Here is a 25864-nt window from a genome sequence, read left to right on the forward strand (position 1 = left end):
GAGACAACTTCAAATAATCAACACCACTTAGAGAGTAAATGAAGGAACATGACAACAGACAAGATTGCCCTGCCTATGAACAGAAACAAGAGTCTGTTTCAGGATAACACAGAGTAGGGAGAGGCCCTCTGGATCCTTTCACTGAGGAGCCATCTTGTGGGGCAGGGAAGTTCTCATGAAAAATGGTTCCTGGTTTTTGTGCATCCAGCCAGCTCTGTGACAGAGTAAACTGGTAGGGGGTGGAACCTAATGTATTACCTAGGAAAGGGTTTTATTGACCCAAGTTCTCATTTTGTGATGTTCTATTGGAACCATTTGTTTCCCTGACTCTCTCGTTTCTAGTTAACTCTCCTTTCTTCTTAAATAAACCAACTTCTGCTTTATTAAACGTGCTCACAAGCACCATGTGTTATACAGGAGTGGTGATTTATGTTGCAATTGGTAAACTGGGATATGCTGCTCCTTTCGGGGCAGAGAATATGAATGTCTGTGAGTAGCCAGTGTCAGGGGCAGGATATCACAGGGTACCAATTCACAGGGGTTCAGAGATGGGGGTGCACCCATAGTTGCCATGCAAGGCAAAGACAGGGCTGTTGAGGAGAGTATCCCATTGATGAGTCAGGGGGTAACAGGGTGACTCAGCGTCCTGGGAGCCATGAGAACCATCACAGTCATTTTTACCCAGTCTGCCTTTAGTCTCACTTAGTCCAACCATCCCGAAAACCTGTATGTGTGTGTGTGTGTCGTTGTAGCTCCGTCAGTCCCAGGATATTAGAAAGACAAGGTGGGAAGGGAATATCTTTTACTGGACCAACTTCTGCCTGTTCACCTTGAATGGTCTCTTAGAATAGATGCAAACTACTCACACTAAACTGTCTGTTCCACCTTGTTATAGCTGGGACACTCTCAGTGCCTTTCCCACACCTGACGAACTGCTCCATGTAGCTCGAAAGTTTGTCGCTTTATCCACCCGTAGTTGGTCCAATAAAAGATATCTTGCCCCCAACTTGTCTCTTTCTCTGTGTATATGTAAGTCAGGAGGTGGTAGAGAGAGGGGAAATCAGGAGCTCCTCTTCCTCTCACTACACTAGAACAACGGTCATGCAAGGAAGTGAAAGGTGGCAAATAAAAACAAGGAAATACTTTCCCACAAAACAAGTAATTAGACCGTGGAACTCACTGCTGCAGGATTTTGTTGAGGTCAAGACCTTAGCAAGATTCAAAAAGGGATTGGGCATTTTTCTGGGTATCAAAAGCACCCATGGTTACCAGAGTTAATGACCACAAATGTTTTGGAAGGGAGATGACCCCCATGGCTCGGGGTTTAAGATAATTTCTGTTAGAGATAAGGTCTTGTGAGCAAGACACGAGAAGTTATTTTTCCGCTCTACTCTGTGCTGGTAAGGCCTCAACTGGAGTATTGTGTCCAGTTCTGGGCACTGCATTTCAAGAAAGATGTTGAAAAAATTGGAGAGGATCCAGAGAAGAGCAACAAGAATGATTAAATGTTAAGAGAACATGAACTATGAAGGGAGGCTGGGATAGAACAAGAAGCAATGGGCTTAAAATGCAACAGGGGAGGTTTAGGTTGGGCATTAGGAAAAAGTTCCTAACTGTCAGGGTGGTTAAACACTGGAATAAATTGCCTAGGCAGGTTGTGGAATCTCCATCTCTGGAGATATTTAAGAGCAGGTTAGATAAATGTCTATCCGGGATGGTCTAGACAGTATTTGGTCCTGCCATGAGGTCAGGGGACTGGACTCGATGACCTCTCGAGGTCCCTTCCAGTCCTAGAATCTATGAATCTATGAATCTATGGGAAGCAGGGTGTGAGGGGAAGATTATCCCATATCCCCCTCATGAGAGATTCTCACACCTTCTTCTGAAGCATCTAGTGCTGGCCACTGCTGGAGACAGGCTACTGGGCTCGATGGACCCGGCTCTGATCCAGTCTGTTGGTTCCCATGTACCTCTACCAAGGTGCAAAGGTGACCTACTGCACAGCCCCCATGTACAGTGAGCATTGACATTAAACCAAAAATGGAGCTGGAACTTTCCAAAAGTGAGCTGCTGATTTGGAAGCCCCCAACCTGGGACACTCCTCAGCCAAGATTTCAAGAGGTGCTGAGCTCTCGCAGCTCCCACTCTCTGCCACTGGAGTGGTGGGTGCTCAGCAGCTGTGAAAAACCAGACCCTGGATGACACAAGCTCAGCATCCAAACAGGAGCGGCGGATAGGGATGCCAACTTTCCGATTGCAGAGAACTGAACACCCTTGCCCTGCCCCTCCCCTTCTCCGGGGCGCTGTCCCCTGCTCCCTCCATCCCTGCTCCCTCCCTCCCTCTCTAAGGGGGTTGGAGGTCCTGGAGGAGGTGAGGGCTCTGGCTTGGGGTTGCAGGATCCGGGGAGGGGCCAGGAATGAGGGGTTTGGAGTATGGGAGGGGTCTCTGGGCTGAGGTAGGGGGCTGGGGTGCAGGAGAAGTTTTGGGGTGCAGGCAGCACTTCCCTCAGACAGCTCCTGGAAGAGGCCTGCATGTCCCTCTGGCTCCTAGGCGGAGGCGCAGTCAGGAGGCGCTGCATGGTGTGTGCTGTTCCAGTCCAGAGGAGCCAAATCCACCGCTCCCATTGGCCATGATTCCCGGCCAATGGTAGCTGTCGGGCTGGCGCTTGGGGCGGGGAGAATGCAGGGAGCCCCCTGGCCACCCCCCGCCTGTGGCTGGACATGCTGGCTGCTTCTGGAAGCCCCTCAGAGCCAGGTTAGGCAGGGAGCCTGCCTTAACCCCGCTGCGCCACCATCCAGATTTTTAACAGCCAGGTCACAGGTGCTGACCAGAGCTACCAGGTGGACTGTCCTGATTGCATCTGTGAGCGAGGGGCTGACCCAGAGAATTTCTCTTCTCAGCGCAGACTTGATTGGCAGCAATAGTAAAGGGTGCCCGGAGAGAAGGCGGCCGTCAGCCTGTTTGACTCTGCCTCCATTACTGTCTGGGCGTCAGGGACCACAGGTCTTTTGGGTTGGTTTACAGGGCCCTTAGGTGCTAGAACTCAGCTCTGACAATGTTGATTTTTCCTCCTTATTAAGTTGTACACGAGCCTATTTGAGTTTCACAGTTTTGCATGACTACTGTGCGTGCCTCAGTTTCCCTGTGTGCTGCACTAATGCCTACGTGGTGGGAATAAGGGTGTGAGACTTTTGCTGAGGCCCTCGGGGCCTGGTGAGGTGACTCCAGCTGCCTGCACATAAGCGATGGCCGGTGTCCTTTGTCACCTGAGACGCAGGAGCGGGGATACCACCAGGTGACACTTTGCCTGGGAAGTGAGACAAAGGCCAGGAGAAGGAGCAACGGGTGTGTTGGAAGTCAGGCCACTGGAAGCTGGGCAGTCTGTTGGGGGGGACTTGGAGGGAGAGGAGTCCGGGGTGTCCGGCCTGGAGTCCTCCCACGATAGACTTTGTGAAAGTCACTGATTTCTCTGCTAACAAGTTCTGTTCTACATTCTGTTCCTTCGACAAATAAACCTTCTGTTTTACATGCTGGCTGAGAGTGACGGCTGACTGCGGATTTGGGGTGCAGGGACCTCTAACTTCCCCACAAGAGTCTTCTTCACCATGGGAGTTTTCACCATGACTCAGATGATGCAGGGGTTTGCGGCGATGACTGGGAGGTGAGGGTGACCTCTCCGCTGTCAGCCATGCTTCGTGAGGCTCAGGGAGGGCCGAGGAGAGCCGGAGTGCAGGGGGGGCTCGGTTTGTTTCACTGTGGTGATATTTTTAGTATTGTTCTTGCTGCTGTGATCACAGATCTATGGGTGGTGGAGCAAGGTTCTCCAGCAGACCCTTGGCAGAGGTTGGGGATAAAACCCAGATGTCCTGAGTCATAGTCCTGATTCAAAGCCTGTGTGGATTTTGTGGCATTTTATACCTTCAGGGAGCATCCTGTAACCCCATATTCCTCAGTTATAACTAATTGTGATCTTCCGTAAAAATCATGCAATGTGAGCTGTCAAGGGAAAGGTTATGAACTGCTGAAAGCCACTGTTCTAGCTAAATATGTAGATCTTTTGTACATATGAAGGTATGAGAATTGTGTTGTCTGGTCGTCTCTAACACATGCTGTAAGTTGGGGGATCAGCCAGATGTTACCTCCCAGAGACAACAACAAGGAAAGTAACCAGTGCCCTGGTAGGGTGTCAAACCACCTGTCAACAGCCCTTGTCCAGCAAGGGAGCTACAATGCAATGACTCATCTGCATGAGGCCACATCAGGGGAACTGCTCAACCTTTCCTAGTGACTCAGCAATGCCCCCAGACATGCCTGGACTTGTGCTCGCCAAGCCCATGGGACTGAGCGTATAAAACAGGACACAGGGGCCCACGCTTGGCCTTTCTCCTGCCACCACCTATGCTGCAAGAAACAAGGAGACTGAGAAGAATGAAGGGACTGGCCCAGGTTTCAAGGGTGAAATCCTTTTCAAGGGTGGGCTTCATAAGTAGGAGAATTGCCAACAGATTGAGGGACTTGATCATTCCCCTCTATTCGACATTGGTGAGGCCTCATCTGGAGTCCTGTGTCCAGTTTTGGGCCCCACACTACAAGAAGGATGTGGAAAAATTGGAAAGAGTCCAGCGGAGGGCAACAAAAATGATTAGGGGGCTGGAGCACATGACTTATGAGGAGAGGCTGAGGGAACTGGGATTGTTTAGTCTGCAGAAGAGAAGAATGAGGGGGGATTTGATAGCTGCTTTCAACTACCTGAAAGGGGGTTCCAAGGAGGATGGATCTAGACTGTTCTCAGTGGTAGAAGATGACAGAACAAGGAGTAATGGTCTCAAGTTGCAGAGGGGGAGATTTAGGTTGGACATTAGGAAAAACTTTTTCACTAGTAGGGTGGTGAAGCACTGGAATGGGTTACCTAGGGAGGTGGTGGAATCTCCTTCCTTAGAGGTTTTTAAGGTCAGGCTTGACAAAGCCCTGGCTGGGATGATTTAGTTGGGTTTGGTCCTGCTTTGAGCAGGGGGTTGGACTAGAACCTCCTGAGGTCCCTTTCAACCCTAATATTCTATGATTTTGTGATTCTATGATCTGAGTACTATGAACTGCAGTATCCAGTGGGGTGAAAAAAACTGCTTAATCTAGTTGTTGCTCATTCTAAAAGGGTTGAGAGTTTAGACAGCGTGCTTATATTTTATTTTATTTTGGTAACTAATCTGACTGTTTGCCTATCACTTAATATTACTTAAAAACTATCATTTATGGTCAATACATTTGTTTTACCATTTATCTTTACCAGTGAGTTTGTATGAAGTGTGTGGCAAAACGTTCCACTTTCCATTGATGATGTGGTGAAACAATACATTTGCATTAGCAGTGCAAGACGGTATATACCAAGGGAGGAAATTCACTTTTGAAGTGATAATGAGGGTGGCCCATTTCAAACAGTTGACAAGAAAGTGTGAGTAACTGTAGGGGAAAATTAGTAAGGCAAAATTAAGTTGTGCAATGACCCATCTGTGATGCGTTGGATCACAGAAACCCCCTGGGGCTGCCAACTGATGTTCCAAGACTACTTCTGCCCCTGCCTTCCCTGTCTTCCCAGATTGGGACTTCAGAGCCCTGCCTGGTGTGAGCCAGACCCGCTAGCCAGCAGCAAACCCCATCGCAGGTCTGAACCACGTCCCCTGACAGCTGTAGGCTTAATTGAAAGCAGCTCACAGGAGTGTTCCTGTCCTTAACACTCAGATGCCCAACTCCCAAGGGGGTCTAAACCCAAATAAATCCGTTTTACCCTGTATAAAGCTTATACAGGGTAAACTCATCAATTGTTCGTCCTCTAGAACACTGATAGAGAGAGATGCACAGCTGTTTGCGGGCCCCCCCCCAGGTATTAACACATACTCTGAGTTAATTAACAAGTAAAAAGTGATTTTATTAAATACAGAAAGTAGGATTTAAGTAGTTCCAAGTAGTAGCAGACAGAACAAAGTGAATCACCAAGTGAAATAAAATAAAACACACAAGTCTAAACCTAATACAGTAAGAAAACTGAATACAGATAATCTCACCCTCAGAGATGTTTCAGGAAGCTTCTGTCACAGACTAGACACCTTCCTAGTCTGGGCACAATCCTTTCCCCTGCTACAGCCCTTGTTCCAGCTCAGGTGGTAGCTAGGGGATTCCTCATGATTGACGCCTCTTTTGTTCTGTTCCACCCACTTATACATCTTTTGCATAAGGCGGGAATCCTTTTGTCCCTCTCTGGGTTCCACCCCCCCCTTCTCAATGGAAAAGCACCAGGTTGAAGATGGATTCCAGTTCAGGTGACATTACCCACTTGCCAGCACACAGTATATAGGAAGACTTACAAGTAAAACAGAGCCATCTACAGTCAATTGTCCTGGTTAATGGGAGACATTAAGATTCCAAACCACCATTAATGGCCCACACTTTGCATAACTACAATAAGACCTCAGAGTTATATTTCGTATTTCTAGTTTCAGATACAAGAGTGCTACATTTATTCAAATAGGATGACCACACTCAGTAGATTTTAAGCTTTGTAATGATACCTTACAGGAGACCGTTTGCATGAAGCATATTTTAGTTACATTATATTCACACTCATCAGCATACTTTCATAACATCACATAGATTGAAACGTCACACAATCCACTCCCAGTCTTTATTCAGGCCTAATTTGATGGTGTCCAGTTTGCAAATTAATTCCAGTTCTGCTGTTTCAAGTTAGAGTCTGTTTTTGAAGATTTTTTTATTGAAGAATTGCCACTTTTAAGTCCGTTATTGAATGACCAGGGAGGTTGAAGTGTTCTTCTATGTTTTTGAATGTTGTAATTCCTGATGTCAGATTTGTGTCCATTTATTCTTTTGTGTAGAGACTGTCCGGTTTGTCCAATGTACATGGCAGAGGGGCATTGCTGGCACATGATGACATATATCACATTGGTAGATGTGCAGGTGAACAAGCCCCTCATGGTGTGGCTGATGTGGTTAGGTCCTATGATGGTGTCTCTTGAATAGATATGCAGACAGAGTTGGCACCAGGGTTTGTTGCAGGGTTTGGTTCCCGGATTAGTGTTTTTGTTCTGTGGGGTGTAGTTGCTGGCGAGTATTTGCTTCATGCTGGGGGGCTGTCTGTAAGTGAAGACTGGCCTGTCTCCCAAGGTCTGTGAGAATAAGGGATCGTCCTTCAGGAGAGGTTGTAGATCCTTGATGATGCGCTGGAGAGGTTTTAGTTGGGGGCTGTAGGTGACGGCTAGTGGCTTTAGATATCTTGACTTTAGAAAAGCTTATGATATGGTCTCCCACAGTGTTCTTCCCACCAAGTTAAAGAAATATGGGCTGGATGAATGGACTATAAGGTGGATATAAAGCTGGCTAGATCATTGGGCTCAATGGGTAGAGATCAACGGCTCAATGTCTAGTTGGCAGCTGGTATCAAGCGGAGTGCCCCAGGGGTTGGTCCTGGGGCCGGTTTTGTTCAACATTTTCATTAATGATCTGGATGATGGAATGGATTGCACCCTCAGCAAGTTTTCAGATAGCACTAAGCTGGGGGGAAAGGTAGATATGGTGGAGGGTAGGGGTAGGGTCCAGAGTGACCTCGACAAATTAGAGGATTGGGCCAAAAGAAATCTGATGAGGTTCAACAAGGACAAGTTCAGAGTCCTTCCCTTAGGATGGAAGAATCCCATGCACTGCTACAGGCTGGGGACCGACTGGCTAAGCAGCAGTTCTGCAGAAAATGACGTGGGGATTACAGTGGATGAGAAGCTGGATATGAGTCAGCAGTGTGCCCGCATTGCCAAGAAGGCTAACAGCATATTGGGCTGCATTCGTAGGAGCATTGCCAGCAGATCAAGGGAAGTGATTATTCCCCTCCATTCGGCACTGGAAAGGGCACATCTGGAGTAATGGTCCTTGTTGATATCACTCGGCTGCGTGTGTGTGTTCCCTCTGTGTGCTGCCCCAGCTCTGCGCAGATAGCTGACACAGCAGACCCGATGAGAACCCCCAATAACCACAGAGTCCAGTAAGATGCAAAGTCACGTCGACTAGGTTTATTGCGACCTCGGACACAATGGCAGTTCCCTGTAGGTTTCTTGGCCTAATTCAGGGCATACTACGAGAAAGTGCCTCCTGGCAATGGACCCGGCTCAGTCAGTGGCGGGACTTTCCACTGCCCCCTTGGCCAGACAAAGACACCGCCCCAGGGATACATTCTTATACACAGGTACAAACAAGTTACACATCACACGTGACGTTTTGAGGGGCCACCCCTCTACGGAGCAAGGTTCAACCTTTCTACGTATTTAGGTGCCGCCTTCTACCTTGTACATGTTGGTTTGATCAAAACAACTCTATCCATCATTTTACCCTTTTGCCCCTGTCATTGGGATGGGCCAGCCTGTCCTTTTATTATCTATGGAATGTTTCAGGATAGTGTATTCTAGTGCTGTGTTTATACTTTGGTATGCTAGGTGAATATATGTTTATGCAGCATCAGCCCTTTTCTTGCCAACTTCTGTGAACTGAGCCGGCCTACAGCTCACAGCCTCACTTTGCTTTTTAGCTAAGTCTTGTTCATTACTTTAGTTCAGGCCTCAGGCCTCATACTGGGCCTTTATCAGGGCCTGCACTTACTAAACATGGTACACACATCTTCAGTAGTGTGTCCAGTTGTAGTAGTCGCATCTCAAAAAATATATTGTGTAACTTTCAAAGGTTCAGAGAAGGGCAACAAAAATGATTAAGGGTATAGAATGGTTTCCGTGTGAGGAGAGACTAAAAAGACTTGGATTGTTTAGCTTAGAAAAGAGACGACTAAGGGGGGATATGACAGAGGTCTATAAAATCATGTTATTTACTTATGCACACAATGCAAAAGCCAAGGGTTACCTGACAAAGTAAACAAGCAGTATATTTAATAAAAACAAGATAAAGTATTTTTTTTCATGGAGCACAGAGCTAACCTGTGGAACTCATTGCCAGGGGATGTTGTGATGGCCAAAGGATTAAAAAAAGAATTAGATAAGTTAATGGAGGATAGGTCCATCAATGGCTATAAGCCAAGATGGTTGGGGATGCAAGCCCTTGCTGCTGGTGTCACAAAACCTCTGAACGCCAGAAACCAGGATGGCCTGAGAGGGGATGGATCACTTGATGATTGTCCTGTTCTGTTCACCCCACCTAAGCACCTGGCACTGGCCACTGTCAGAAAATGGGACACTGGGCTAGCTGGAGCTTTGGCCTGACCCAGTATATACCGTTCTTATGTTCTTATGAGACATTTCTTCTCAACAGCTGCAGCAATAGAAGGTGAGAATAAAGGAAAAAAGATTGCCACAGCATTTCTGCTGGATGTTGTGTGATGTTAGCAGAAGGTCAAACAAGCCTCCAAGCCCCAGAAGGAGTCGGCATGTTATCCTCAGCGGCAAAACATTCCTTTAGCACAAGGTAAGAAACAGCTAATCGCACACACACGATTCTATTCTCCCTCTCTCTCTCCCACAGTCGGGGGGACCAGAGAGCAATGCACCAGGCCACAGGACTCCCTGGCCTCTCTCCCACCCAGCCACCTCTACGAAGCCACGAGTGTAGGGAAGAGAGCGAGATCACCCTGGGGAAGCCAGGCCCATCCACGCAAAATGTGTCATGAGGCAGCAAAACACAAGTTCCGTGGGACACAGGCCTTGGCTACGGAATGGGGGACCTGAGGCCGGCAAAGCTGTGACCCTGAGAAGGATTTAGGAGTTTGAGAAGGAAAGAAACTAACCCAAGGTGACACAGCAGGTTGGTGGCAGAACCAACACTAGAGCCCTTGTCTTTCAACGTGCAGCCCAGTGCACTTCCCACTGGCCTATGGCATAGCTCCCTTAGCTGCTGCTTTCTGTATCCATTAAGAGTCCAGCTCAGCTGCAGCTTGTCAGACAGGAGATGCACACACTGTGCTCTCTCTTATGCTGATATTTACCTTTGTTCTTTCATGTTTTGCTATTTCCCTTCAGCTTGGTCTGGCTGCCTTCTGTGGCAGCGTGCAGTGTTGTTGTACCATGTCAGTCGCATGATATTAGAGAGACAAAGTCGGGGAGTAAATAGCTTTCATTGGACCCAAATTCTGTTGACGAGAGAGACCAGCTTTCGAGCTCACACAGTGGAAGTACATAGTAAAAACACGTGTATAGTTCCAATGAAAACCTGGCTTTAATTTCCAAGTCTCAAAGCATTTTGTGTTGCTCCTTTAGCTCGGCACTGAGCTTCTGCTCCAGCATCAATAAAAGACGTTGATCACCCGTTTCAGGATCTCTTTTCTTATCACCCCATAAACGATGGGGTTTAACATGGGGGGAATGAGCACATAGAGGTTGGCCAATAGGTTGACAATATAACCTGGGATGATGTTCCCAAACAGGTGTGCTAAAGAGGAGAAAACGGATGACACATAGAACATCAGTATGATGCAGACGTGGGAGCCGCAGGTGCGGAGAGCCTTGAGTCGGGCTTCCTTGGAGGGGAGCAGGAAGACGGCCCTGAGGATCAACCCATATGATACAGCAATGAGCACAATATCTAAACCAATTACTAAAACAGCCACGGCTACGCCATACCAGACGTGGACTGTGATGTTGTCGCAGGCCAGCCGGGCTATGATCATATGCTCACAATAGGCGTGAGGCAGGCGGTTGGTTCTGCAGAACTTCAGCTGCTTCATGAGAACGATGAGAGGAAAAATGATACAGATACTTCTTGTGACAACTGCCAGACCCATCTTCCCGATCACAGATTTGGTTAGCACGGCAGTGTATCTCAGGGGGTCGCAGATGGCAACGTACCGATCAAAAGCCATGGCCAGTAGAATGGCCGACTCGGCCATAAAACTGACATGGATGAAGAACATCTGGGTCAGGCAGGCAGCAAAAGAAATTTCCCCGGCTCTAAACCAGAATAGAGCCAGCATCTTGGGCACCGTAGTGGTAGATAACAGCAGATCAGCAGCGGCCAGCATGGACACAAATAGATACATGGGCTCCTGGAGGCTTCGTTCTGTTACTATGACGAATAGTAGGAGAGAGTTCCCAAAAAGTGACACAACGTAAATAAGACAGAACGGGAAGGCGATCCAGAACTGAGACTCCTCTGTACCTGGGATGCCAGTGAAGATGTAATTAACAGGGTCAAAAATGGTGTGATTGCCAGCTAGCATCATGTACCACCACTTGGATCTTCTATTCAGTTTCCTGTAACTCACAGCAAAAAACAAAATCAGTGAGAACTCAAGTGTCAGCTAAGACTGGACTGCATTTGTTGAGAGAATCACAGATACCATCAAAAACTTCATTGTGAGACAACTGCCTGTCATGTGTAACAGTAAATCCAGTAACTCTCTCATACTGTGGAAGTGTAGTAGGAAGAAAGCCTGAGACATAAGCCCTTGTATTAGAGGCCTAGTATGAGGCCTGAGGCCTGGGCTAAAGTAACAGTCAAAGCCTTGTTGATATAAAGCAAAATTAGGCTGTGAGCTAGAGGCAGGCCCTGCTCACAGAATCTGGCAAGCACAGGGCTGATATTTCAAATCCACACATTTCTAAGAGGTGCTGGGCACAGAGCACTCACGCAAACACATTTCAGAAGGGTGGTACCAGAACACTTCAATATCAGCACGTCCCCTAAAGATAACAGGGACATGATGACCCGTCCTAAAGATATGATCTGGTTGACAGTGTGATCAATAGAGGTGTACGAGGTGATGGGTGGTAACCAGCTATGTCAGAGAGTGTCAATTAACTACATTAGAGGGTCAGTATGTAACTTGTTTGTATTGATGTATGAAATGGAGCCTCAAAAGGAGTGTCTCTGTCTAGCCTAGGGAGGAATGGAAAGTCCCACTGTTCACTGAGCTGGTTCATTCTAACGGGCACACATGTATTAGTGTTCATGTATAGTCTGCGGGATATTAGTGCCGTGATTCATCGACAATAAATCTGGCTGGGTGCCTTCGTACCTTAACGGATCTTGTGGTCATTCGGTGGTTCACTCGAAGTCTGCTGTGCTAACTGTCTGCGCAGAGCTGGGACAGGACACAGAGAGAACACACACACACACAGCCGAACATTTTACCACATCGGTAACCCACAATAAGTTATGTAGTGCCCCTCTGACATAACATCTCCATTCCAGAAGAGGGAAGATGGTTTGGATGGTTCTTGCCCCAGGTGAAGCAGGGAGTGCCCTCCTGGTGTTGCTGTCCACAGCAGAATCTCTCCTCTGCACATTAGCTAGAGTTGCTCTCAGGGATCAAGCAGTGACTATGAAAGTAAATTAAAGCAGCCACATTCTGGCACTTACACCAATTTACACTCACTACTGCGGAGTCACTCCCAGTTAGTAATAGGATGAGAGCAGAACCTCTTTCCTTCACAATCCTCCTGCTGGATCTTACTGGCTCTGAGGCCTTGACCTGACCAACACTAAGCACACAAGTAAATTCATTCACAAGAAACTCCCATTGACTTTTATGAAAATACTCACCTGAGTAAAGTTGCAAGTTTTTTTCAGGATTTGGTCCTAAATATGTGGGACAATCTCAATTAAGCTCTGGTCTACACTACAGACGTATATCGCAATAACTACATTGCTCATGGTTGTGAACAATCCTCACCTGTGTGCGACATAGAAACACCAACCTGACGCCCTGTGTAGACATAGCTACAGCCTCTCGGGGAGGAGGATTAACTGTGCTGCCGGAGGAGCTCTCCCCCATCAGCGCAGAGCGTCTCCACTAACGCACCACAGCGGTGCAGCTGCGCGGACACAGCATTTTAAGCCTGGCCGAGCTGGTAGCTCTGCTCCAGAGAACTACAGCTGCAGTAGGTGTAGGGGGACCAGATGTCTCATTTTTAAAGGGACAGTCCCGTATTTAAGCCCTCCTGCAGGTGTCCCAACTTTTTCTTCAAGCAGGCAAATTGTCTTGTATTTTCTATCTCCCACCATCCATACTAGCAGGTCCTGCTGCTGGCCAGATCCCTGCTTCCCAGATGCCCCCCTACCAAGGGTGAGTGGGGGAGTCTAGGCCCAACGATGGGGGTGGGGGTGCAAGGCTGGTGGCAGGGCAAAGATGCAGCATACAGACCCCCCCACCGCTGCTCCCTCAGCTGAGCCCACCCTATGTGCTGGCTCTTGGCAAGTAGGGCCCCACCCCCCATCCCATTTCCCACCGTCACTGGCTGTGCACTGCGAGCTGCAGTGGCTGGTGAGTGTGGGCAGGCACCAGGCAGTGGTTACATGTCATCTCTGCTGCCAACCATCAGCCCTTTACGTGCTCCCTGGCTTGCTGTCCTCTCCCTGCTTTGTCCCTTCGCCTTCCCCCCACCCAGCCCCAGTGCTCGCCATGTCCCCCCCAGCAGGGCACGTCCCGCTCCCAGCGCTGTGCAAACAACCAGCCCCTCGTCAGAGCACTCAGCTCACCAACAGACTAGCCGGCCGGCTCCTTCTTTCCCCCGCTGCCTCTGGCTGGGCCGCTTCCCTGGGAAAGCACCAGACCTTCCGCCCCGGAGCACTGGCCAGGAGGTGCTGAGACCTGCATGTGCCAAAGCCCCGCACAGCGCTGGTACGGGGCAGCCTCTCCGCCCCTCAGCTAAGCTCTGGAGTGGCGGGAGGCGGGCAGGAGGGGGAAGCCTGTTCATGCCCTGAATCTCCAGGGCAGGTGCTTAGCACCCTCTTCCCCCTCCAGCCCCCCACCCTGGGTCCTGCCCCTGGGGGTGCTGGTCGGCTCCATCCCCTAGGCACCCTCCCTGCTGAGCCACCTCTCTGGCCCGGATCGCTGAAGCCCTGCAGTCAGCTTCCCAGGGCCCTGGTGCACAATGCTGCCTCAGGGCGTAACCCCTTCCTGTCCTCGCTGTAGCCGGGGGACAGGAGGCAGCTGGGATACGTCGGGTGGCCAGTAGCAGCCTAGAGTTTTAGATGCCTTTTGATACTGTGCAGGCAGGAAGGAACAAGCTGCTTCCAGCCAAGGGAACGCGTGGGGGTGGAGGGGCGGCAGGGAAGAGAAAAGACGTGCTCTGCAAATACACGAGCCAGGTCATCTTCACAGCTGAGAATATGAGGGAGATTCCCAAACCTGAGCCATTAATTTTAGATGACAAATCTGAGAAACTGTCCCAGATTGAGGTGTCATTACAGGAGGTTTCGGAACAAATTGATAAACTAAACAGTAATAAGTCACCAGGCCCAGATGGTATCACCCAAGAGTTCTGAAGGAACTCAAATGTGAAACTGCAGAACTACTAACTGTAGTCTGTAACCTATCATTTAAATCAGCATCTGTACCAAATGACTGGAGGACAGCTAATGTGATGCCAATTTTTAAAAAAGGGCTGTAGATGTGATCCCGTCAATTACAGGCCAGTAAGTCTGACTTCAGTACCAGGCAAACTGGTTGAAATTATAGTAAAGAACAAAATTGTCAGACACAGAGATGAACATAATTTGTTGGGAAGAGACAACCTGTTTTTTCTAAAGAAAATCATGCCTCACTAATCTGCTAGAATTATTCGAGGGGGTCAACAAGCATGTGGACAAAGGGGATCCAGTGGATAGAGTGTACTTAGATGTTCAGAAAGCCTTTGACAAGGTCCCTCACCAAAGGCTCCTAAGCAAAGTAAGCTGCCATGGGATAAGAGGGAAGGCCCTCTCATGGATTGGTAACTGGTTAAAAGACAGGAAACAAAGGGTAGGAATAAATGGACAGTTTTCAGAATGGAGAGAGGTAAATAGTGGTGTCCCCCAGGGACCTGTACGGGGACCAGTCCTATTCAAGATATCCATACATGATTTGGAAAAAGGGATAAACAGTGAAGTAGCAAAATTTGCAGATGATACAAAACTTCTCAACATCCACTCAGTATGTAACGGCAGTCAAAAACGTGAACAGAATGTTGGGTATCATGAACAAAGGGATAGATAGCAAGACAGAAAATGTCATATTGCCTCTTTATATATCCATGGTACGCCAACATCTTGAATACTGTGTGCAGATGTGGTCACCCCATGTCAAAAATTGATATATTGGAAATGGAAAAGGTTCAGAAAAGGGTGACAAAATGATTAGGGGTATGGAACGGCTGCCATATAAGAAGAGATTAATAAGACTGGGACTTTTCAGCTTGGAAGAGAGATGACTAAGGGGGGATATAATAGAGGTTTATAAAATCATGACTGGTGTGGAGAAAGTAAATAAGGAAATGTTATTTATTCCTTCTTATAACACAAGAAGTAGGGGTCACCAAATGAAATTAATAGGTAGCAGGTTAAAAACAAAAAAGAGGAAGTATTTCTTCCCACAATGCACAGTCAACCTGTGGAACTCCTTGCCAGGGGATGTTGTGAAGGCCAAGACTATAACAGGGATCAAAAAAGAACTAGATAAATTCATGGAGGATAGGACCATGCTTTTAGCCAGGAACGGCAGGAATGGTGTCCTTAGCCTCTGTTTGCCGGATGCTGCGATTAGGTGACAGGGGATGGATCACTTGCTGATTCCCTGTTCTGCTCATTCTTTCTGGGGCACCTGGCATTGGCCACTGTCGGTAGACAGGGTACAGGGCTGGATGGACCTTTGTTCTGACCCAGAACGGCCATTCTTATGTTCTTATCTGTTCCCCGCCCCTCCTACTCCCCTGCAACTGGAAGCAGCTGCCGTCCCTTCCCTCCCGCTCTGTGCTGAAAGGCTGCTGCTGGACACATTCTGGTGTGAACCCTGGCAGAGATCGGGGGGGAGGGGGTGGTATGTGACCTTGCATCCGCCCTTGCCCCCACATGTTGCCTTGCAAAGACTCAGTGCAAGGTAGCAGAAGAGGCAGGTGCTTGCCAGGGTCCAGGCAGGCATGGAAGGTATAGCGTGCCAGAGAAAGAAGGTCAGGTCGGTTGGTCAGTCACCCCGCTTCTGTGAGAGAGGTGTACAGGAATGTGTGTGTGTCACCTCTCCCCGTGTGTGTGTGGGGGGGGGGTAGGGCCTGTGTGTGTCACCCCGCCCTGTGTGAACCCTAAAGCCTTAAAGAGAAGAAGGTAGTTATAAAGAATCCGGCTATGCCATAGTTGTTTTTAACAGGGGCTCAGTCAACTTGTTGTTAATTTGAACATTTGCACTGCATAGTTCTGATGGATTGCCATGGAGCTCCCTCGAATACGAGCAATTGTACCAGGTGTGCCAGTGATTTCCCTACACCCCCCCAGGGGGGGTGTACACCCCCCCTGAATTTTCCCAACACCCTCCCAGTTTTGTGAGCTAGTTACATACCAATTTAGTGACTGTTTGGAAATCTGAATTTAAACTGAAACATTAATACACACTTTAAAAGCTTATACAGTGTATGATAAAATATGTGTATCTGAAAAAGTATAATAGATTTGGAAAGTATGAACAGACTAGCTTCCTTGCTTCCTTATACAGCTGTTTTTTATGATGTCAGTGCATTCATTTCGGTGATGTTGGCCAACCTAATAATTTCAAATGATGATTTGTAAGCAAAGTCTAAATGAGTTCTCCCTGACAGCTAAGGCTTCAGGGCCAGATTATATTTACATTCACACCTAATCTACCTAGGTATCCAGCAAACAGAGCTGTGTTGTCCAAGTGATAGATTTTGGCTGGGGTTGGATTACAAACCACTTGAATGTGGGGGGAAGAGGGGATGAAATGTTGTTCTTATTGTATGAGTAAAGGGCAGTAGAACTGAACTTAGCCCGTGATGATTTGAAGGCATCGAGAGAGGTTGGGGACCTGTCCCTCTCCACTGTTTAAAGACAGAGCTGATTAGGCTCCATAGATAGTCTTTTGTTCTGTTAAGTGACCGCTGCAGCTGAAATCACTGACAATCAGGTCTAAATGCTTAGTCCTGTTGTGGGGACAGTGTTCCTGTGGGTACAGTGTTTCTGTGGAAGAGACGACCCAGCCTGCACTAGCAGTGAGGTTCTCACACTGAAATCACTGAGAGCTGGTGGAACCTCAAGAGACCAACTCACAGAGGTCACAGTGGTAGGTGACAGCAGAAGGTGACTGTGCAGGGCCATTGGCAACAGAGTGGTGGAGTGAACGGTGGCACAACGAACAGCCGTGGCCAGAGCAAACTGTGCCTTTTTGTCCCCCACCTGGAAGGTGTACTCACGTGAAGGTACCTATGAACTCTGAGTCTCCACTGACCAAGGACAACACTGGTGAGTGGAGTGCGGTGGAGGGAAAAGTCAGGGGCATGTTAAATAAACATTTGTTTGTTGGACTATATTTTAGTCACTTTGCTCCAGAATGCTACATTTGTGACTGGGAATGGAAACTTATATAAATGTTTCCCAGTAGGCCAAGATTTTTAAAATGCAGTATTTGCCAGGGTTGTTATCTCACATTGTTGCTATCTTGGGAGGTCATTATGTTGGGGAGTTTCTTTACTAAACATTTTTATTATAATTAATTTTTACATAAGAATGGTCATACTGGGTCAGACCCATGGTCCATATAGCCCAGTGCCCTGTCTTACAACAGTGGTCAAGGCCAGGTGCTTCCGAGGGAATGAACAGAACAGGGAATCATCAAGTGATCCATCCCCTGTTGCCCATTCCCAGCTTCTGGCAAACAGGCTAGGAACACTCAGAGCATGGTCTTCCTTCCCTCCTCATCCTGGCTAATAGCCACAGATGGACCTGTTCTCCAGGAATTTTTCTAGTTCTTTTTAAAATCCTGTTATAGTTTTAGTCTTCACAGCATCCCCTGGAAAAGAGTTCCCTGCGCTGACTTTATATTTCGTGAAGAAATACTTCCTTTTGTTTTTTTAAAATCTGCTGCCTATTAATTTCATTGGGTGACTGCTAGTTCTTGTGTTATTTGAAGGATTAAATAAAATTTCCTTATTCACTTTCTTCGCATCAGTCAAGATTTTGTAGACTTCTATCATATCCCCATTAGTCATCTCTTTTCTAAGCTGAAAATTCCCAGTCACTTTAATCGCTCCTCCTGTTTCATACCCCTCATCATTTTAGGTGCCCATCTCTGTACTTTTTGCATTTCCAGTATGTCTTTTTTGGGATGGGGTAACCAGATCTGCACACAGTATTCAAGGTGTACATGTGCCATGGATTTATATAGAGGCAATATGATATTTTCTGTCTTATTATCTATCCCTTTCTTTAAAAAGCAAAGGTTTCACAGTAGCAGCCGTGTTAGTCTGTATCTGCAAAAAGAACAGAAGCTTTCGTGGGCTACATCTGATGAAGTGGACTGTAGCCCACGAAAGCTTATGCTCAAATAAATTTGTTAGTCTCTAAGGTGCCACAAGTCCTCCTGTTCTTTTTAAAAAAGCAAACAGAATGTTGGGAATCACTGACTGCTGCTGCACATCGAGTGGATGTTTTCAGAGAACTATCCACAATGACTCCAAGATCTCTTCCTTGAGTGTTAACAGCTAATTCAGATGCCATCATTTTGTATGTATAGTTGAGATTGTTTTCCAATGTGCGTTACTTTGCATTTATCAACATTAAATTTCATCTGCCATTTTTGTTGCCCAGTCACCCAGTTTTATGAGATCCCTTTGTAATTCTTCGCAGTCTGCCTGGGACTTAACTATCTTGAATAGTTTTGTATCATCTGCAAATTTTGCCACCTCACTGTTTACCCATTTTTCCAGATCATTTATGAATATGTTGAACAGCGCTGGTCCCAGTACCGACCCCTCAGGGATACCACTATTTATCTCTCTCCATTCTGAAAACTGATAATTTATTCCTACCCTTTATTTCCCATCTTTTAAGCAGTTACTGATCCATGAGAGGACTTTCCTCTTACCCCATGATGGCTTACTTTTCAAAAGTCAATTTAAATTAAATACTTTTTTTTAAAATGTATATTTTTTTAGAAATCTAGATCTGTTATGTGTTATGGTGTAACTTGCATTATTCTTATGTTAAATTTGCATAATCCTAACAAAACATTTACTTTATTCATATCTTTTTTATATATCTCATTGGTCCTGACACCCCCCCTGTAAATTCGAACACTCCCCCTAATTTCAATTCCTGGGGAAACCACTGCAGGTGTCCTGCATTCAGCATAGGGAGATGAGGTCACCCTAAGCAGGTGGGACATCAGTATCAAAGCAGCCCTTATAATCAGCTGCTCCTGGGTTCTACAGTTCGGACATTCACAGCTAAGCTCCTTGAAACCAGCTGATTCCTACCAACCGAAACTGACCCAGTCCTGGTGTTCTGATGGAGTTAATGGAAGTGTTGCCTGAGTGAAGGCCTCGGGATTTGGGGTGTAGAATATTACAGGGCCTGAGGAGGTTTCCAATGAGGTTTACTCTGAACAGTCACGTAACCAAGAATGGCCCAGTCCAGAGCCCACTGAGTTCAACAGCAAGACCCCCAGTGACGCCCGTGGGAGTGGATCAGGGTAACCCGGCGACCTCTTCCCAACACCCAACCTCAGCGCAGTCACAGGAGCGTATCTCAGTGCCCCGGCTCCCGACCTGCCCCTGCAGTCAGAGTTACACACCCCCATTGTAGCCAACCCAGCTCAAACATTTCCTAGGTTTCATGTGTTTCCATTTCCCCCTTCACAGATTCAATCCATGCAAACGACTCACCAGGCTCCGGCCCCAGCTGGGGAGGAGGAATCTCTGCCTGTGACCGGGTCGGGGAGCTGCAGGCGGCAGGGAATCTGCACTGACCGGGGCTGAGGTACAGGGATATTTATACTGCTGCCCTGGGAATCCCAGGGGGGGCTCAGAGCCAGCACGGAGCCCCAGGGACCTGCCTCTGTGCCTGGCTCAGGTGGTGAAGATCAGCAGAGAATTAACCCTTTCCTCCTCTCACTTGTTTGCTCTGATCATTTCTCCTTTTGTATGTTATTTAGAAAGGTCCTTGTAACACTGAGGCCCCCGGCAAAGAGTTCCTTGAAAACAGGTCTTGTTTCAGGCTTGACAAACTCACTACAAAACACACAAGTATTACAGAATATTGACCCATAAAGAGTAGCATGTAAGGTGTGTGCAGAAAGCCTGTAACTTGTCAAGCTTCATAACCATTGCAAAATGCATGTCCGGGTAATAGCATAACATATTGCTATTGACAGTGAGCTTTATGGACTTGGAGGAGAAGTTAGTCACCAGGGCAGTGTGTCTAGGTGATGGCCATTCTAGGAGGGTGTTGTCACCCCACCCTGGTTAGCCGGGGATGTAATGCCAGACACAATTGTCCACCCTTGCTCCAGTCCAAGATTATCATTGGAAAACCATGAGAGACAACTGCAGTCAACACCACTTGGAGGTAAATAAAGGAACCGTACAACAGACAGGATTGCCCGGCCTATGAACAGAGACAAACGACTGTTTCATGATAACACCAAGTGGGGAGCGACCGTCTGGATCCTTTCACAGAGGAGACATCTCCTTGTGCGGGGACGTTCTCATGAAAAATTGGATCCTGGAGTCAGGGGGTAACAGGGTGACTCACAGTCCTGGGAGCCGAGAGAACCAGCACAGTCGTTTTTACACAGTCTGCCTTTAGTCTCACTTAGTCCAACCATCCCGAAAACCTATATGTGTGTGTGTGTGTCTCGTGTCGCTGTAGCTCCATCAGTCCCAGGATATTCGAGACACAAGGTGGGAAGGGAATATCTTTCACTGGACCAACTTCTGTCGGCCTTGTCACTTTGAATGGTCCCTTGGGAATAGGTGCAAACTACTCACACTAAACTATCTGTACCTTTCCCAGACCTGAAGAACTGCTCCATGTAGCTCAAAAGCTTGTCACTCTCCCCACCAGAAGTTGCTCCAATAATAAATATCCCTTCCCCCACCTTGTCTCACTCTGTGTTTATGTAAGGTGGTAGGTGGTAGAGAGAGGGGAAATCTGGAGCTGCTCTTCCTCTCATAGCACTAGTACAAGGGACATGGAAAAAAAGTAAAAGGTGGCAAATAAAAACCAATACAAGGAAATACTTTCCCACAAAACAAGTAATCAAACTGTGGAACTCACTGCTGCAGGATTTAGTTGAGGCCAAAACTTTGGAAAGATTCAAAAAGCGATTGGATATTTATCTATCAAAAATACCCAGAATTACCAGACCTAATGACAACACACATTTCTGAAGGGAGAGTGACTCCCATGGCTCAGGGTTTAAGCCAATCTCTGTTACGAATAAGGATGGGACGCAAGGTGTGAGGGGAAGATTATCCCATATCCCCCTCACGAGAGATTCTCACAGCTTCTTCTGAAGTATCTGGTGCTGGCCACCACTGGCAACTGGCTACTGGGCTAGATGGACCCGGCTCTGATCCAATCTTGTAGTTCCCATGTTCCTCTACCAAGGTGCAGAGTTGACCTGCTGCAGCACCCACCCTGGGACACACCTCAGCCTAGATTTCAAGAGGTGCTGAGCACTCGCCTCTCCCACTCTCTGCCACTGGAGTGGCGGGTGCTCAGCAGCTGTGAAAAGTCAGACCCTGAATGACTCAAGCTCAGCATCCAAACAGGAGTGTTGGATGCTCCCAAAAAGTGTGTGTGTGGGGGAGCCCACCGGTGCCTGAAATGTGGCCTGCCCCCCACCGCACCACTCCTTTCCCCAAGGCCCCCACTTGCCCTGCCTCTACTCCTGAAAACCCACCTCACCCCTTCTCCCCAAGCCGCTGCTTGCACCGCCCCTCCCCCTGAGGCCCCACCCTCACACAGCCCCTTCCCCTGAGGCCCCATCCCACCCCTTCTCCCCGAGCCCCCATTCACTCCTCTCCACCCCCTCCCCCATCACTCGCCATTCTGGCTGTAAGCATTGGGAGGTTTTAGGCCTCCAACTTTTATCAGTGATGGGGCCCTGGCTCTTGGTCCCCCTCATTCTGGTGCCCCAGCATCCAAACCTGAAACCCTTTAAATCAGCAGCCACTAAGGAAAATGTTTGCCTGGAGTGTAGGGGACTGGACTAGATGACCCGTGAGGTCTCTTGCAGACCTACACGTCTAGGATTATCACTGGGTCATGTCCCCTTGGTGTTTCAGGTCAGGTCAACTGTCCTGCTTCTGTCAGTGAGGGGCCGAGGCAGATAATTTGTCTTCGCAGCGCAACTTGATTGGCATCAGTAGTTAAGGGCGTCAGGAGAGAAGGCTGCCATGGGCCTGTTTGACTCTGCCTCCATTACTGTCTGGGCGTCAGGGACCACAGATCTTGAACATCAGGCTACAGGGCCCTTAGGCACTAGTAAACCCATGTGACAAAGTGGGTTTTTCCTCCTTATTATGTTGTACACAAGCGTATTTGAGTCTTACGTTTTTGCATGAATACTGTGTGTGCCTCAGTTTCCCTGTTGTGCTGCACCAATGTCTAAGTGGTGGGAATAAGGCTGTGTGACTTTTACTGAGGCCCTCAGGACCAGGTGAGCTGGCTCCAGCTGCCTGCACGTAAGCGATGGCTGGTGCCCTTCCTCACCTGGGACCAAAGAGGGAGTGTGATGTTGCACTCCATATGCTTTTTGAATATATGCTTATAAATGTAAATATGATGTAACTGGAATATGCTTTATGCAAAAAGGTCTCTTGTAAGGTATCATTACAAAGCTTATCATCTACTGAGTGTGTTCATCCTATTTGTCTTCAGGTATTATTTCTATATCTAGAGTTAGGAGAACAAGGGCTTGTCTACAGCACACAGCTTTTAGTGACAAGGCTTGGGGAGCAAACAGCTGTGCATCTCTCCCTATCAGTGTTATAGAGGGTGGAAAATGTATGAGTTTATCCTGTATAAGTTTTATACGGAGTAAAACAGATTTATTTGGGGTTTGGAGCTCATTGGGAAATGGGTGTCAGGATGCTAGCAAGGTAATCTGCTGAACTGTATTTGGTTAAAGTCTGCACCTTTGGGGGGGTGGCCCAGGCCTGTGTTGCAGCAGGCTGGCGTATCTGGCACAACAAGGCAGGGTTCTGGAGTCCCAAGCTGGCAGGGATAACGGGCTCAGAGGTAATTTCAGCTCATCAGGTGACCGTCCCAAGGAAGTCTCCGTGATCCAAACTGTCACAGCGGGATGCAACCAGGTGACACTTTGCCCAGGAAGTGAGACAAACAGGAGGAGAAGCAACAGGCATGTCAGAGGTCAGGCCTCTGGAATCTGGGCAGTCTGCTGTGGGGGACTTGGAGGGAGGGGAGTCCTGGGTATCCAGCCCAGGGTCTCCCAAGATGGACTTTGCCAAAAGTCACTGATTTCTGTGCTAACAAACTCTGTTCTACATTCTGTTCCTTTGATAAATAAACCTTCTGTTTTACATGCTGGCTGAGAGTCATGGCTGACTGCAGAGTCGATGTGCAGGCCCCTCTGGCTTCCCCACAACCTCCTCTTTCATCGTGGGGGTTTTCACCGTGACTCGGATGATGCGGGAGTTGGTGGCCATGACTGGGCAGGCGATGGTGATCTCTCCGCTGTCAGCCATGCTTAGCGAGGCTCAGGGAGGGCTGAGGAGAGCCGGAGTGCGGGGCTGGGTTTGCTTCACTATGGTGAAATTCTTAGTATTGTTCTTCCTGCTGTGATCACAGATCCATGGGTGGGGGAAGCAGGAGAAGGGAACCGACCTCCCCCTGCCCTTCCTAATGCCAGAATCCAGGCCCAAATCATGCATACCAGCCCCCACCTCTTCACTCCCAGGGCACCAGCTCTCTCCTGCTTCTCCAGCAGTTCCCCGCACTGCCTGACGGCTGGGCTGACTGTGACATCACCGATGACATCTTTGTGAGCAGCAACGGCATTGGCAGCCCCTACCTCCCTGCTCCCCGAAATGGACAGACCCAAGAAAGATGCTGATCCATTGGAGCGGGCCCAGAGAAGAGCCACGGGAATGATGAAAGGATTAGAAACCCTGCCTGATAGCGATAGGCTCAAAGAGCCCAATTGGTTTAGTTTAACAAAGAGGAAGTTAAGTCTGATCACAGTGTGTAAGTACCTACACAGGGCACACACATTAACAATGGGCTCTTCTCCCTAGCAGAGAAAGGTCTCACACACTCCAATGCTGGAAGTGGGAGCTAGACACATTCAGACTGGGAATAAAGTGGAGATTTCTAACAGCGAGAGGAAATAACCATTGGAACAATTTATAAGGGTTGTGGTGGATTTTCTATCACTGACCATTGTTCAATCAAGGCGGGATGTTTTTTTTAAATTTCGGCTCTGGGAATTATTTGGGGGCAGGTGAGAAGCAGGGGATCAGACTGGATGAGCACAATGGTGCCTTCTGGCCTTGGAATTAGTGAATCGGTGAGTAATGGGGATGTGAAGCCACCAATGGGCCAGTTCCCTTGGTCAGATTCTCCTCGGCCTTGGTGTGATGTCTAGTTTGTAAGCTCCTCAGTACAGGGATCACGTCTCAGTTTGGGAGGTGCCTGGCCTTTGGGCCCCACTGGAAACAAGATTAAATAATAATATTCAGCTGTTTCATCAGTGGATCTCAAAGCAGTCTGTAAAGGATGTCGTGTCATTGTTCCCATTTTACAGAAGGGGAAACTGAGTTACAGGGAGGCAAAGTGATTTTCCCAAGGTTCTCCAGCAGAGTGGTGGCAGAGTGTGGGAATAGAATGCAGATCTCTTGAGTCCCACCCCATATTCACAGCCTGTATGGATGTCATCCAGGGTCTACATCTCCCTGCCCCTTCGTGCATCAGTAACTGGTTAAAATATAGGAAATAAAGGGGAATAAATGGTCCGTTTCACAATGGAGAGAAGTAAACAGTGGGGTCCCCCAAGGATCCTGTACTGGGACCAGCGCTGTTCAACACATTCCTTAATGATCCGGGAAAGGGAGTGAACAGTGAAGTGGCAAAGTCTGGAGAGGATACAAAATTATTCAAGATAGTTTAATCCAAAGTTGACTGAGAAAAGTTACAGAGGGATCTCACTGGGCAATGAAATGGCCAATTAAATTCAGCACTGATAAGTGAAAAATGATGCACACTGGAAAAAAAATCATCCTAAATACACATATATAAGGATGGGGTCTAAATTAGCTGATACCACCCAACAAAGAGATTGTGGAGCCGTTATGGGTAGTTCTTTGAAAACTTCTGCTCTATGCACAGCAGTGGTCAAAAAGGTGAATAGATTGTTAAGAACTATTAGGAAATGGATAGAAAATATTATACTGCCACTATATAAATCCATGGTACGGCCACACCTACAATAGTGTGTGCAGTTCTGGTACCCCATCTCAGTAAGGATATAGTGTAACTTGAAAAGGGTCAGAGAAGGGCAACAAAGACAATTAAGGGTATGGAATGGCTTTCATATGAGGAGATACAAAAAAGACTTGGACTGTTCAGCTTAGAAAAGAGACAACTAAGGGGGGATATGATAGAGGTCTATAAAATCATGACGGGTGCGGAGAAAGTGACTAGAGAAATGTTATTTACTTTTTCACACAATGCAAAAAGCAGGGCAGCAGATTTAATACAAAAAAGAGAATGTATGTTTTTTTAATGGAACATAGAGCTAACGTATGGAACTCACTGCCAGGGGATGTTGTGATGGGAAAGGATTGAAAAAGCCTTAGATAAGTTGATGGGGGATAGGCCCATCAATGACTATTAGCCAGGCTGGTCAGGGATGCAAGTCCATGCTGCTGGTGTCCCAAAACCCTCTGCCCACCAGAAGCCGGGATGGGAAGACAAGGGATGGATCACACAATGATTGCCCTGTTCTGCTCATTCCCCTGGAGCACCTGGCATTTCTCACTGCCGGAAGACAGGACACTGGGCTAGATGGACCATTTGTCTGACCCAGTTTATGCCGTTTTTATGTTCCTGTGCGACATTTCTACGCCAACGCTCCAGGAA

At 47.7% G+C, this 25864-nt stretch overlaps 1 protein-coding gene across 1 annotated transcript; it reads right to left on the reverse strand.

The window, feature by feature from the left end:
- Window positions 1-10283: 10283 nt before the first annotated feature.
- Window positions 10284-11219, reverse strand: LOC120385253 (olfactory receptor 52B2-like). The gene has a single exon (XM_039504343.1). It carries the CDS (start codon window positions 11217-11219, stop codon window positions 10284-10286), a length of 936 nt encoding a protein of 311 aa, XP_039360277.1.
- Window positions 11220-25864: the final 14645 nt, after the last annotated feature.

This window comes from Mauremys reevesii, linkage group 1, assembly GCF_016161935.1.
Source record: "Mauremys reevesii isolate NIE-2019 linkage group 1, ASM1616193v1, whole genome shotgun sequence".
In the NCBI taxonomy this organism is placed as follows: Eukaryota; Metazoa; Chordata; order Testudines; family Geoemydidae; genus Mauremys; species Mauremys reevesii.